At 43.5% G+C, this 14,582-nt stretch overlaps 4 protein-coding genes across 9 annotated transcripts in view; 2 read left to right on the forward strand and 2 right to left on the reverse strand.

Moving 5' to 3' along the window:
- Nucleotides 1–1,311: 1,311 nt before the first annotated feature.
- Nucleotides 1,312–2,852, reverse strand: LOC133475584 (dual specificity protein phosphatase 26-like). Its single transcript, XM_061768639.1, has 3 exons — nt 2,436–2,852; nt 1,810–2,021; nt 1,312–1,734 (listed from the first exon to the last, which is right to left on the reverse strand). Exons 1-3 carry the CDS (start codon nt 2,612–2,614, stop codon nt 1,538–1,540), a joined length of 588 nt encoding a protein of 195 aa, XP_061624623.1. The 5' UTR covers nt 2,615–2,852; the 3' UTR covers nt 1,312–1,537.
- Nucleotides 2,853–2,985: 133 nt separating this feature from the next.
- Nucleotides 2,986–9,063, reverse strand: bag4 (BCL2 associated athanogene 4). Its single transcript, XM_061768635.1, has 5 exons — nt 8,784–9,063; nt 8,203–8,322; nt 7,148–7,375; nt 6,721–6,990; nt 2,986–4,678 (listed from the first exon to the last, which is right to left on the reverse strand). The coding sequence occupies exons 1-5, from the start codon at nt 8,784–8,786 to the stop codon at nt 4,214–4,216; spliced, it is 1,086 nt and encodes a 361-aa protein (XP_061624619.1). The 5' UTR covers nt 8,787–9,063; the 3' UTR covers nt 2,986–4,213.
- A 390-nt stretch (nt 9,064–9,453) lies between these two features.
- Nucleotides 9,454–11,022, forward strand: lsm1 (LSM1, U6 small nuclear RNA associated). Its single transcript, XM_061768641.1, has 4 exons — nt 9,454–9,615; nt 9,742–9,810; nt 9,899–10,014; nt 10,479–11,022. Exons 1-4 carry the CDS (start codon nt 9,570–9,572, stop codon nt 10,647–10,649), a joined length of 402 nt encoding a protein of 133 aa, XP_061624625.1. The 5' UTR covers nt 9,454–9,569; the 3' UTR covers nt 10,650–11,022.
- Nucleotides 11,023–11,171: 149 nt separating this feature from the next.
- grk5l (G protein-coupled receptor kinase 5 like) overlaps nt 11,172–14,582 on the forward strand; it is a 29,022-nt gene continuing 25,611 nt past the window's right edge. For 4 of the 6 annotated variants that reach the window (XM_061768625.1, XM_061768626.1, XM_061768628.1 and 1 more), the window contains exon 1: nt 11,172–12,392. In XM_061768625.1, the coding sequence (XP_061624609.1) occupies nt 12,299–12,392 (94 nt within the window). In that variant the 5' untranslated portion in view covers nt 11,172–12,298. The remainder of the gene's footprint in view (nt 12,393–14,582) is intronic. The other 2 variants (XM_061768627.1, XM_061768630.1) reach the window with 1 other exon arrangement.

A 14,582-nucleotide genomic window follows, 5' to 3' on the forward strand; every position in this document is an offset into this window, starting at 1 on the left:
TTATTATATTTACACAGCAAATATTTGCAGCGTGTTTGACCACTATGTCTCCATGTAATGTTTGCTGTCCAACAACGAAGCCACGTTGTTGTAGCACATGCAGAATGTGGCTTGGCATTGTCTTGCCTAAATAAGCAGGGACGTCCCTGAAAAAGACATTGCTTGGATGGCAGCATATGTTGCTCCAAAACCTGTATGTGCATTTCAGCATTAATGGTGCCTTCACAAATGTGCAAGTTATCCATGCGATGGGCACTAACATGTCCCCATTCCATCACAGATGCTGGCTTTTGAACTTTGCGCTGATAACAATCCAGATGGTCCTTTTCTCTTTGGCACAGATGACACGACGCCAATGATTTACCCCCAAAATCTGAAAGGAGGACTCGTCAGACCACAGTACACTGTTCCATTTTGAGTCAGTACATCTCAGGTGAGCTCGGACACAGAGAAACCGACGGTGTTTCTGGGTGTTGTTGATACAGTATATGGCTTTCGCTTTGCATGGTAGAGTTTTAACTTGCATTTGTAGATGTAGCGGCGAACTGTGTTACCTAACAATGGTTTTCTCAAGTGTTCCGGAGCCCACGTGCAGGCGATATCCTTGACACAATAATGCGTTTTTTTTAATGCAGTGCCACCTGAGGGATCAAAGATCACGGGCACTCAATGTTTTTGGCCTTGCCGCTTACATGCAGAGATTTCTCCAGATTCTCTGAATCTTTTGATGAAATGAAGGACCGTAGATGATAAAATTCCTGTGATTGACTGGCTACCAGTTCAGCATGTACCCCACCTCTCACCTGGAGTCAGCTGAAATAGGCGCCAGCACGCCTCACCTCATCTTTGCTTGTGAACAACTGAGCCTTTCGGGGGTGCTCCTTTTCTACTCAATAATGACATTCACTTGTTTCCAATGAACCTGTTCACCTGTAGGATGTTCTAAACAGGTGTTTTTTTGTTGTTGTTTTTTTAGCGTTCCTCAACTTTCCCAGTCTTTTCTTGCCCCTCTCCCAGCTTTTTTGGAACGTGTTGTAGGCATCAAATTTAAAATGAGTGAATATTTGCAAAAAAATAAAAACTGTTCTTCAGCTTGAGCATTAAATACATTGTCTTTGTAGTGTGTTCAATTCAATATGAGTTGAAAAGGATTTGCAAATTCATTGTATTCTGATTTTATTGACGTTTTACACAACTTCCCAACTTCATCAGAATTGGGGTTTGTAAATCTGAAATCCAGATACATGTTGCATCTCGAAATTGTACTTTTCACGCTAAGCTTATTGTAATAAAATGGCTGAGAAATCTTGGTGCAATGTGAAGTACGTGCTTTATTAAAACATTTTAAAAAGACGGTGCATGATGCAAACATAGAAGTGTTGAAGAAAAGTGATGATGAATGAAATGATTCTAAATACCATTGATTGAAAGGGGCCCTAGAAAATAATATTTTCAATTTGCAGCATTGAAGTGGGAGGTCGAAAGTGACTTTTTGTCTTGGGTAACTAGATCCACGGCAGCACCCCCGTTTCTGACTTCAGTTATGTGTGCCAAAAAGTTGCCTATCCAGACGGATAAGTTGTCGGAGGAAACCTCTGTTCGGTATGACCCCCCTGTTCTCTTTCACAGCACATATCGCCTCCACGAGGGTGAGCCTCTGCTTCAGCATCAAGTACGCCAGGACCAGAGTGGCAGAACGGCTCACTCCTACATGACAATGCACTAGAACTTGACCTGGAGAAATACAAGCGAAAAAATAAAAGTTGTCTATTAGTTGCTCATTTTAACAGTTTTCTTTCCCATTCTCACCTCCCCTCCTAAGAGCCATGTGAATAAAGTCCGCAGCTGCCTGGAAGTTCACACTCATGTCAAAGTTACATGAGTCATTTGCCTCAATGCCCATATAGGAGATATGCATTTCCTGGTAGATGTCAGGACATTCTTGACGTTTACTGTGAGCTGCATTCAGGATATGAGTGATTCCATGTCTGGATAAATCATTCCTGTTCTCTGCACTGTGCCTGTGGAAAACACAACACTTTACTGTGTTGACAGCATTATTACCAAGTATGTTAATCGTTGCAAAGGCTAGCAGTGTAGAACTGCAAAGCATATCAGACTACTTACTGAAGAACTCGTGAGGACATTTTAATTTGGACTGAGAGGAAATGTGTAGCAGACGTCATACCCAAGTCATTGATGGAAACTCACTGAGCACAGCTGTCACCATGTAACTTGAGCGGCTTAGAATTACTTGTTGTGGACTTAAATATGAATTATATTTTGCAATGTGTAGACTCTATTCAACTCGAGAACATTCACAATATTAAATACAGCTCATTTCAAGTAAATGTATTGGTGCAATTGTATTGCAATTCAACTCAGACCGGCTAGTCTTCATTTTCAGCATTCAAAAATGCCATCCAGCTACTTACTGATCACCAATGTAGAGCCTTGGCCACACTTCGTCTGCATGGCTGACGATGACTTTGCCAGTAAACAAGAGTCTTTCCAACTCAAACACTGCTAAACCGGGTGAGTTAAGGTCAAGTTCAACCTTCCTGGTAGGAGTTCTGTCATTCCAGGATGCAGGAAGCTTGGATGTAAACGACATCGCTTTTCCAGTGTTGGATTCAAGCGGTCCTCTCAGGCAAAATTGTAAGTGTTTGAATCTTCTATGCAAGTGTGCAGTCAGCACAGCTTTAACGGAGGTAAGCTAAACTAACTGAAGGATGTCCAAAGTGTTGCGAGACCGTCCCCCCCCATCGCTTGGGGTTCTACTGCTGTGCTTTTGCATGGAAATAGCAGTCTATTTAAAGACCAGAGTGCTCGCTGGCAGTGTAGGTGCCAAGCAACAGTTTACACAAATACAGCAACATATCCCCCCCCCCCTTTTTTTTTTTTGCAAAACACAAATCACATACCATTTTAAATCTTCTATGGAAATTCATTACATCACTGAGTAAGAATGACAGATTTCACCAGTTAAAAATATAATATTTTATTATATCTGAGAATTCTCAACTGTGACATTTTTTTTTTTTTTTTTTAATCAGCCAAATATTTCCATCTTGTGTTGGAAACATGCATTACACCTGCCATTTTACAGTTGGGCTCCGTGTAACAGCACAAGAAAATGAATACAGAAAACATGATTAATTTTCCATGCAATGCTTTTACTTTTTTCTAAATATGTTAAACATCCCCTGATATATGGCACTCGGTAATAATCACCACATCAGTAATGTTTCAGGGAGAAATATCTATCTTGCACTACTTGGAAGGATTGTGTGACATTCTGAATAACAGAATTTGACTTCGGTGCTGTCACTAGCACTGATGTATAACAAATTAAAACGGGTTCTTCACAATTTGAATGGATATTTGGGGAAAAATACACTTTCATTGCTTGGAGGATCAAGTTTTAACAAGTTGAATCAAAAAAAAATAATGCAGGTTGGAAATCACAGCAATAGCCAAAAACAAAGAATCGACAGTACTTTTTCAGAACTTTTTACTCATTTCCTCGTTCGTGGTCCAATTATGAGGTGATAGAGGTTGTAAAAGTGCATGCAAGGCAGAGAGCACAATGGAAACGAAACACTGAATGACAGTACCGTGATCGCCTCCATGACGGGTATCGATGACTTCGTGATCATGCAACTGTGGGCAGTTAAGGCAATGTGCATGTTGTGAGGAGCAGAGGAACATTTTTAAACTGACACACAAGCAGAGACAGCAGGATGATTACTTGATTCTGAAGCACGCGTTGGAAATTAGCAACAGCTTGGAAATGGCAATAAAAATCTGTCTCTTCCTTTCATAATTCTGCATAACAGGGACGGTTTCTGATGCGGGCGATATGGGGAGCTGCATTCTGCGGGGGGGTGGCAGCACTCCCCCCCGCCAACCCCACCCACCCCCCCTCCAATCAGCCGAGGGGGCGCAATCGACGGCCGTCGCACAGGGCGCCTTTCGGTCCGGGACCGCTTCTGCTGCATAACGCAAATCAAAATTCAGTCATTGACTGATTTGAAAGTTTCTTTATGATATGTACAAAAAACTGTTTGTTGATCCACTGTATTGGCACCACTCACACAGACCAACAGCCATTTCTGAAAATTCATTTTTGAAAACGTGTTTGGACTTTATGGTTCAAAGAAGACCTGGAGGAAGCCGCCTAAGGAACCAACAAACTGGTTAATGACCCACTTTAGAACGCTTTCTTCTCCAGCTGGTCCAGAATGGCCTGGATCCTCTGGACAGCCTCCTTTCGCGCTTGACGGACATTTTCAAGTCCCCTAGTCTCCACAGAATCCAGCTCAAGCAGCTCTTTGGTAAGAAGTTCCTCCAGGCATCGATAACTCTTGTCCGTTTTTTTCCCTACAAACTCATCGACATCTTCCTGAAGAAGTAGCACTCGAGCCATGATTTGTTGGACCCGAGCTAAACTGGCGTTGTTGCTCACGGGCTGAGCTCCAGCGTTGCCTGCGGCTGGAGAGTGGGTGGGTGCAGAGGGTGGGGGCTCACCTTGTGAGTGGTTTTGATCAATTCGCCCAGCTTTGTTGTAGATTTGGGGAGGTGAACTAATTTCTGTGGGTTTCCCATTGGTGTGATTTGGGGATGTGGTCAGCCTGGGCATTGGTCCCACTTGTGGGGTGCGCTGGTGCTGTTGGTCCTGGAGTCACACAAAACAGAACACTATTTTACATTTCCTTAATGAAAGCGTATTCCTGCTTTTGACCTGAAATTAGATTTAAAACCTTCTGAGTAGCTATAAATAATCCACAGTGGTCAGAAGGAAACAACTAAGTACAAATATGCTCATCTTTTTAAGGTATCTGTACTTTTGAGTTTTTTTTTTTTTTAACTTTTAACTCCCTACATTTGAAAACAAAAACTTGTAATTTCTACTCCTTAATTTGTCAAAATAGGCTTATTTTATGGCGCCCTCACTGACTCAGTTGTATCATACAATGCTGAGGAATAAATTAAACCTCCCTTCCCGGTCCCACACTGCCGCCGCCTTGAACTCGTCTGCACTGAAGCACATTCACAAGTGGCATCACTTCATGACACAACAACTGACTTTGTGTCTTATTTCGAGTCGTTCTGCTTCCAATCTACCGTATAATGCAATAATCACTGATAACAACCAGTAGGAACATACACAGTGTGAGTGCTTGTGTGCAATTGTGCTGTGCTTAGGCCCACCGCTTTTAACTATCTGAGCATGTGTGTGTGCACGTGCACGTTGGGTGATAAGACGGCCTTGAGCACTCACCCTAGTCAAAAGAACCAGATTAGAGTGAGTGCACAATAAATATAAAATTTGAATTGCTTTACTGTCAACCTCTTCAAGAACTGCATACAAGGTTTAATATGTACCTCAGTTGAAAGACTCAGCGTCCCACTTCACATGAATCGGGGTCAGCTTAGATCTAAATTCTCATGTTCATTTGCAATAACAGAGTGGGGGGGAAAAAAATTATAAAATTCTTGCCAGCTTACATTTCACTATTCACCTCAAGTTACAAGCCATGACTTTTGAAAAAATGTTTTACACCACTGATAAGTAAGGCCTGCCGCACGCTGCGCGATGCTATCGAACCCGATTGGACCGGCCCATCACATAAAGATGAGAATTGCGACTGACCTCCACACATTGGGCGATTGGACATCCGGAAACCCCGAACAGCGAGCCTGTATAGGCGTTTGATGCCGTACGTACAGTAGATTGTACTTCATCGCATTCATTAAACCACAGAAAGATCGATTAATAGTTAAAAAAAAAATAGCGGGTTGCTAAAAAGAGTTGACGTGGGTGAGAATAAAAGAGTGTGTGTGGATATTTTAACAGCGTCTCGCGCACTCATTCATTTGAACAACATACCGCGGGCGCACATTTTAGCCACAAGCTTCACTTTTTTATCCACAGGCACATTATAAATTATAAATATTGTTGGATGTCCCATATTTTGGCTATTTAGACCACCATAGAGTGACTCTCTAACATGGACTTGGCGTGGTTTTGTCATGCGAGTGTCGAGAAAAGGCCCCTCTGACTGCTCCTTCTGCTTGACCCAGTTTTGTATCCGCTTTGTCCATATTTGGCTAAGACCGCCCCCCTTTCCTCTGATAGGTTGCCTCTGTGTAGAAGACCCACTTGTGAGAGCACACGTGTGAAAGATAGGCGGAGATCTTCGCTAGTGACATAGACAAGCCCGAGAAATTACAGTGAGCTGATTTCAGGCCTCTCGGCAGAAGAACGTCTGCAACTCAGGAATGCATGGATAATTTTAATTCATATTTCACATGTTTACTCAGGCACCAAAGAGAGAACATTACATCCCAAATACTAGAACAAGTGGGTTTGGCAAAATACAAGACCTTTAAGTATTGAAGTTAAACAATAATGGATGCTTTATATACTGTATTTATATGGTTTGAGGGCAGCCTGCCGTTTGGTGTCTCGCTCGCTTAAAGCCTGAAATGTCATTTTCACGTGAGTGAAAGCTTTTACTCATTGTACTAGCTGTAAGCTGCGACGACAATTCAAATTTGGAATCGCGGCAAAACCCGTGGCCGACTGATCGGCCATTCATGAAAACAGTTGCCAAACCACGCACACTGCGCGACAGTTCAGTCGGGTTCGGCCGCGTCGCTCGGTGTGCGGCGGCCTTAATAATACAGATGATCTTCCGCTTGCTTGATAGTTACCTTCGGCTGGTAAGGTGGTGGTGCACCGGTTCCAGTCCCTGGCCATGCTGGAGGGTGTAGCGGACGTACAGGATTTCCGTAATGGTTTAGAGCAAGCCGTTGGCCTGGCTGCCACTGCTGCTGTGAGGGTGCATATGTCCCAGGGTGTGCCCAAGTGTCAGCCTGGGGGTTGGGGTGCAGAGACTGGCCAGTGGGATACAGCGTGTTTGGAGGCATTGAATGAGCACCTTCACTGTAGTGAGAATACGGCCCCGGAGGATATCCAGGACCCTGACAACAAGAGACGACACAAAGTGATTTTGCACAAACAATAAAAGAATTTGAAGGAGAAGGATTGACACAAATACCCGTGGTGTGAGTCCTGTGTTTACTGTGGTGATACTAAAGGCTGCTTGACATGAGTTTTTTAATCTTTAAATGTCCTTACCCCTTGACAGTGTATACCGGGATAGTGATGGTTTTGAGAGTGTGGCTGTCCAGCTGCCCCACTGCTTTGCTCCGCTGGACAGCTCTGATTAGAGTAAGAAGCTGGAGGCGCTCTCTGAGCGTCAGCACAGTAGAAAGGGTTGGATGGATGGAAACCACTCGTTGAATATTGACTGTGTGCCGGCGGGCTGTAGACGCCATGGCCATTTGGATAACCTCCAGGAATTACCTAAAAAGGCAGATGTAGAATTCCTATCATGTGAAAGGTCCAATGTAACCTATCATTTCTTCTGGGCCTCTGAAATGTTGGGCTTTCAAAACAAATATTCCAAGAGAAAATAATGGATATAGAAATAATCCATTGTAGGGTCACTCTGTTGCAACTTTCCATCATAAAACATTTAACTATACAGGTGATGTACATTAGCTCAACTTAAAAAAAATAAAATAAAAATCAAAAAAACACACTCATTTTGAATTGTTGATTTTTCACAGATAAATCAATTTGGAAGACAGCTTATGGTAAGACAATGTAATTACACATTCTTTTACAATGCTGCTATGATGTAGACATCAGTCTTCAAGAGCTCCGCTGTTTGTTCGTTACTTTTCCTCTTGTTTTGACATTTGGTGCTTATTGTCTCTCGCGTGGACCAGTGGTGGATTGTTTACAGCGGTAATGTCGGCAGCACCGTTTCTGGTGAGGGCAACGCCAGCGCTGTTCGACTGTCGGCGCTTGTTTTTGCGTCTTGATAGGCAACACTCTTGCAACTGTGGCATTACCAGATAACGAGCAACCCTTTATTGCTCAGTGACTGTTTTTCCGAATGTCTTTATGTCTCAAAAGAGTTCTCTGTCAATTGACTGTCTGTTGTCCTACTAGAGCGGCTCCGACTACCGGAGACAAATTCCTTGTGTGTTTTTGACATACTCGGCAAATAAAGAGGATTCTGATTCTTTATGTTCCATGTATATTGAGGACTGACAATAAAATGCGACCATACCGTTGCAATTCTACACCTTCTAAAACAAGTTATGTCCAATCACAAAACGTACCTGAGGATTGTACTGTGGCTGGCCATCAGATCCAGAGGGATTGGTATTTGCATAGTGTCCCGTGGAATGAGACTGAGGGTACCAGTAGTGTGATGGGTAGCCGGGATACTGTGGCGTGTCCTGAGAACACACAGCGACACAATCTCATAAAAACTTCCTCTTGCTCTCATACGTCAATTCCAGGATGCAGACATTTCACCGGGTTTTAAAGATTCACGACTTTCTTAATATTTGTCACAGGAAAACGATACCCATACGACTGAAATCGTCTTTCAATGGGTCGGCGTGAAAATGCTGTTATCGTGTAAATCAAGTCAACTTTTAAAAATGTACACAGAGAGCCGGTATGAATAGTAAGTACTTGCAATACCAACCGATGTTGCGACGTTGTCACGTAAAGCCAATCGTGGACTTAGCTGAGCTAGCAAGGGAGCGCTAGCCATTACATAACACCAGCTCGCCTGTTAGCCGCGTAGCTAGCAGCTTTACGAGCTTTAGACTGGCTAGCTGGTCTTTGCCCAAACATGTAACATCATTTTATTTTATTTTTTTTACAGCCCGGGTGCTTTAGTGTGACTCACCATGTTCTGTCGGCAGTTTCCGAGGTTACTATCCAAGTTGTAAGTCGAGGGCCAGTCAGAATTCACTTCATCAGACGGTGGTGTACAAACTAAACGCACTCCATGCTATATCTAGTATAGTAAACTCACTGTAGAAGACGACCCATTTTGCTCTATTGTCGCCGGTAAGTGCAGCTGACTTGCTAAAGATGAGGAAAGGAAATGACTGAAAGGCTTATGACACTGCGAGCTCGCTTCAGCTTGTTTACCCTTAATGAGGATCGCGAATGAGGGGAAAGATGACACACTCGCATGTTTATTTTAAATCGTGTGCAGCGTGACCAAATTAGACAATCACGCTGGCAAAAAAAAAAGAAGAAAACTAGCTATATATTTACATAGTTTTAGTATTTTATAGATTATATTAGGTCATTGTTTTATTCCATTTTCAAAGTAAAAATCCAGCAAATTTAGTGGAAGAGTAATCGTTTCAATAACATATACAATCTTTGACAGGCAAAGAACCTTTTAAAAATTAAATACGACTTAGTTGCATTTTTTTTCAAACCTAATTTCGTACCTAAAATCGTCGTTCTCATTTATGAAATGACGTTGATTCTAGATGCTGCAATGTAGCTATGAAATATTCCACACGGGATCCCGTCGCCGAAAGAGTTAAAAATCACCCGGAAGTTCAATCTGGCGTCTATAAAAACCACTTCCGCTCATCTTCCGTCTAAGAAACCTTTCCAAGGCTTCATGGCGTGACGCCGCGACATATAAGAAGGTCATAAACAGGATCTCAAGATGAACTACGTACCGGGGACGGCCAGTCTCATCGACGAGATCGACAGTAAGTCAGAGAGGAGGAACGACGAAAGACCCAAAAACCAACACAAATTGAGTGGGCGTCGTGTGTCTGACGCATTAGCCCCGTCAATGTTGTTGTATAATGTCCCGCCTTATCTGTACTTTGCAGAAAAACATCTGGTTCTCCTCCGAGATGGCAGAACACTAATTGGGTACCTCAGAAGCATTGACCAGTTCGGTACGTGTTCCCCAAACTCCTTTCTTTAAACGAGAACTGCCCCTTTCATGTAATACCAATGATGCTGTGTTCGTTTCTCTTCCGTCAGCCAATTTAGTTTTCCATCAGACTGTTGAGCGCATCCACGTGGGCAAGAAATTTGGTGACATTCCCAGAGGAATCTTCATTGTGCGCGGAGAAAATGTGGTGCTGCTTGGCGAAATAGTACGTCTGCATTTTATTTGTTTAGCAATCATTTGCAAATTAAGTGCACGCCCCCCCCCCAATTTGTGTATGTATGGCTTCTAACGTCATCATGATACAGTTTGTATATTTATACACTATTGTGCCCAACGTATATTGTTTATTTGGGAGAGCACAGATGTGAAACAATATTGTTTCACATCTGTTCTGTCCCTAATTCTGTTTCTTTCTTTTTTTTTTTTTTTTTTTTAAACAAAAAAAATCGTATAAACAAACTCCTTATTCATGCGAACACAACTGTCAACTTCTTGACTCTGCGTTGTACCTGATCAGTGCGTTTGCGTGTCAAGTTGTTCATGTTTGTTCATGTACTTGTATCGTTTGCATGCACAGGCTCTTGTACAGAATATACTCAAGCATGCCGCAGTGTAAGGTCATTTTACTTGCTAGAACATGTGCATTTATGAAGGAATCTCTCGTTGCAGGATGTGGATAAACCGTGCGATACGGTCCTGCAGCAGGTCTCCATCGAGGAGATTCTGGAGGAGCAGCGTTTGAAGCAGCAAGTTAAGCAGGAGACTGAGAAAGTCAAGATGCAGGTCCTGAAAGACCGAGGCCTCTCCATCCCCAAAACTGATAACTTGGATGAATATTAACACGGCGTACAGCCCATGAGCCGCTTCAGTTTGTATCAGACTGGTATCTTAGTTGAATTTGAAAGCATGATTTTATGAGCACAAGGCAACATTATACTTTGCCTCTTTACTGTAGCGTACTGTGTAAATTTAATTTGAATCAGCGTCTCGGTTTTTCAGGTCCGCTGTGACAAAACCTTTACGGATCACTATGATGGCAATTACTTTACAGCAGCACTTTGTGTTACTCAAGTGTTTGGAGAAATAAGGGCCTGCTAGTGACACAAAAGTAATGGCTATGCTCCATGAAGATCTTTTTTTTTTTTTTTTTTTTTTTTTTTTTTTTTTTTTTTTTTTTTTTTTTTTTTTTTTTTTTTTTTTTTTTTTTTTTAAATCGTGGCTCACTTGGTTCCCTTCCCGTGTAAATATAAATATCATTGCTTTTTGCAAGAAACACCGGCCACGAGTGGGTTTTATTACGGCTGTTGTGCATTTCTCCACACAAGTAAGGGGCAGCTATTTCACTTTTAGTTGTGCGGGTTTTGTGCAAAGCCACTAGTGTAGTGGTACACTCGTCTGGGTTCAGTTCCCACTCTGTGACGGCGTGAATGTGAGTGTGGATGGTTGTCTGTGTCACATTTACAAACGTCCAGGCCCAGTCAAAGAGTAATTGCCCCCCCCCCCCCCCCCCCCCCAAAAGAAAAGTCCAATAGCTAATAACACTACTTGTTTGGAAGGCCCTCAGCAGATTAGAGTGACATGACCTCACACAGAGGCTGAAAAAAAAAAAAAAAAAAATTCCAACTTGCACTACTGGAAGCAGAATAGACTGTTGAGAGTACAAATTAATAAAATTCGGAATTGATATTAGAATTTAGGTTTTAAATGTTGGTCAGAGCTTCGGGTGGTGTTGAGACCAGCAGAGAAGGCGTTGATGGGCCTGAGCGCGTACCACTCGCTGCGATTTTTGGACTAAACGTGCCTTGTAATAAAGCTTGGGAACCACTGGCCAAGTGCAATACGAGATTCGTCAATGTAGGAAATGGTAGCTATTTTTACGGAGCTTTTATTTTGCCGACTCTGAAAATGTATGAACTTCCGGTAAGGTGAAGCGTAAGCGGGCTTGACACAGTTTAGGGCCCCGCCCCCTTCGGGTGACGTCGCAACAGGGCAGAGGGGCGCGCTGACGTCCTCTTTGCTGCACTCGGCCTGCCAACCGCTGCCGCTCAAACGTCAAGCCGTCGGCGGTGTCCCGCTGCTGTCCACCGAGGGCAGTCGCTTTGCACCAGCGTGGATCATCGCGCGTGGGACGCCTTTGCGATAGTAGCCATGAAATGCAGCCCTCCCACAACAAGCACCGTGCCCGTGTTGCACTGCAAGCAGCGCCGAGAAATCCGCTCTCCTCTCACACGACTTTTGCCGTGAGTGAAATCTGCTGGGCTGCCGACGACGAGTGAAGACGCCGCGCGAGCCCGAAGGACGACGGCGGTTCCGCTGCAGACGTTTGTTTTACCCTCAACCACTGCATTTGGATTTTTTATTTTTATTTTTTTATTTTTATTTTTTTAATGGAGCTGGAGAACATCGTGGCCAACACCGTCCTGCTTAAAGCCAGAGAGGGTACGTGAACGCACCAACGATGCGCGTGTTTGCGGTCTTTTCTGTCTGAAATGTGTGCAAAGACGAGGTCGACGAAGCCGCTCGTGACTGCAGGTAGAAGATTCCCCGCACCTTGTGCAGCATTCCCCGGACCACGTTCGAGAGGTGAAATTGACAAAAAGCAGCCCGACACGCGAAGCCCGTCACTCCGTCCCCTCCTTCATTTTCGATACACTATTAGGCGTTTTCCGCTCATATTTAAGGGCAAACCTGCAAAAATGAAGGCGCTCCTTCGCAATATCGTGCACGATACGACACGTGACACACCGGTGCACTTCATAACTAGTTTGGTTTAAAAATGCACAGAGAAATGTTGAAGTGGGGAGGCTATTGCAATTGTTACCCTGTTGCAGTACAACTATAACGACACTCACTGGGCGCTTGATTAGGTACACCCGCTTCATTTAGTCGGCTACAATAGTTGCAGCCAAAAGTGTCTCTTTATGCACAAGATGGGAATGCTAAGTTTGAATTGATACTGTCAGGGATGCATGAAATCAGCTGTCGTGATGGTTTGAAGTGGTGAAGAACTGCTGTCATCATATTAGTTTAACAGTGGGTGTTTCTATATTTAAAAAAAAAAAAAAAAAAAAAAAAAAAGGTGGGGCATCAACCTCACCTTAGTGTCGTCATAACTGAAATTACATTTGAACCGTCTAGCAGAAGTTGCAATGAATCTTTTTCCTGCTTCGGTTACACGTTTGCTGCCGCTTATTGCGAGAGTTCATCATGTCCAATCAAAACTTCCACAGAGGCCAATGGAAAATTTGGCCGGTTCACAAGGCTGTTTGAATGGCAAACTTGGTGCTGCTGCCGACCCCTGGATAGATGCCTACAGGAGCCGGAAGTCACATGTGAAGGGCAATTACTCCAAAACATCACTGTGAGGTTTGCGAGATGTTCAGAATGGAATCTTTGGTCTGTGTTGACTGTAAAATCAAACAATGTCAATGAAAATTAAATTACAAAAATTCAAATTGTCAATTCATTGTGAGGATAAGCGGTAGAGAAAATGGATGGATGAAATACTTGTCAATTCGTTTGGGGGATTAAAAAGTGGGTGTTGTGAAGTTTGTAGCAGTCACCGAGCGGTTGGGGTCTGAATCACGCATAACGGGTTTTTTTGCTAGTGCTTCAAGACAGGAAAGCCTGTATCTTTAAAAAAATAAAAATAAAAATGTAAGTCAATCTCATGTCGCTGCTGTATTTTATTTGCCTTGATTAGCTGCACGAGTAGTTTGGAGTAGTTTTGCATCACTTCAAACATTAACCGTCATTAAGACCTTTTTGACTATGTCCACCAAAATCAGATCAAAAAGCACCTGAGGAGTTGCGCCATGACGCAGGAGTGGAGTCCGCGCTTCGGGCGGTCCATTCGTCTCACCGTGACGGCGACGTACTTCGGAGAAAGAAGGGCGTCGTGCGTGAGTGGTTTTTGTGGGAATTAATGAATAATAAAGTGAAACGGGAAGCTTCCTCAGCACTCTGAAAAAGTGAAACCCCATCCGACGGATGCCTTCGCCTACAGTTCAGACTGGACATTTGTTTTACGGAAGCAGAGCGTGACTGGGCCGGGAGAATCGAGCTTTACAAATTAATAAGAGCACCTAATGACCCGTGGCAGATCCCAGCTGCTCCGTTGGTCCTCTTCCAGTCTCCGGCTGCGTGTGGGAGAGGAAAGGCAGCGGACGGTCCCACATCAAGGGATGAGACGCAGCTTTCAGTGGCTGAAGTACGTAGAGTGTTGGATGCGGCTTGCTTGTGTGCTGTAACTGTGAGAGGAGGCCAACGTTTGAGTTCTCGCCTGCCGCAGGTCGTTGGAAGTATTATTGCTTCGTGTCCTTCCAACGTTCAAAACGGGATTTGGTTTCATCTTACGAGGCCGAGCGCCCAGCTTGTATGGCCGAGTTTTACATCGAAGCCCCTTTTTCTTTTTTTTTTTAGGTCGCATGTCAGCAGCGGTGGGAGAATAAATCCAAAGTATTTCTGCATTGTATGTTTGTTTACGTGAGCGCTGGCGCAGAGCTGAGAGGCAAACTCTCTCTGGCCGTGACACTCTCCAAATCAGAAATACTGTAAACGCTGTAAGTGACGTTTTGAAATGCAATTCTGTTGATGTTTAAGCCGTCAGTGGCCAGCCTTGTGTTTTTCTTGACTCTTAAAGAGATAAATACTTTGTAGAAATGGTCATCACGGACTTTTGATCGGTGTCATGTCAATCCCAATGAAGAAAATATGACTCATCTTCTGTTTCCAGTGGCCCACTCACCAGCAGGGGGGAAAAAAAAAAAAAAA

The sequence above is a fragment of the Phyllopteryx taeniolatus genome, chromosome 3 (genome assembly GCF_024500385.1).
Source record: "Phyllopteryx taeniolatus isolate TA_2022b chromosome 3, UOR_Ptae_1.2, whole genome shotgun sequence".
NCBI lineage: Eukaryota > Metazoa > Chordata > Actinopteri > Syngnathiformes > Syngnathidae > Phyllopteryx > Phyllopteryx taeniolatus.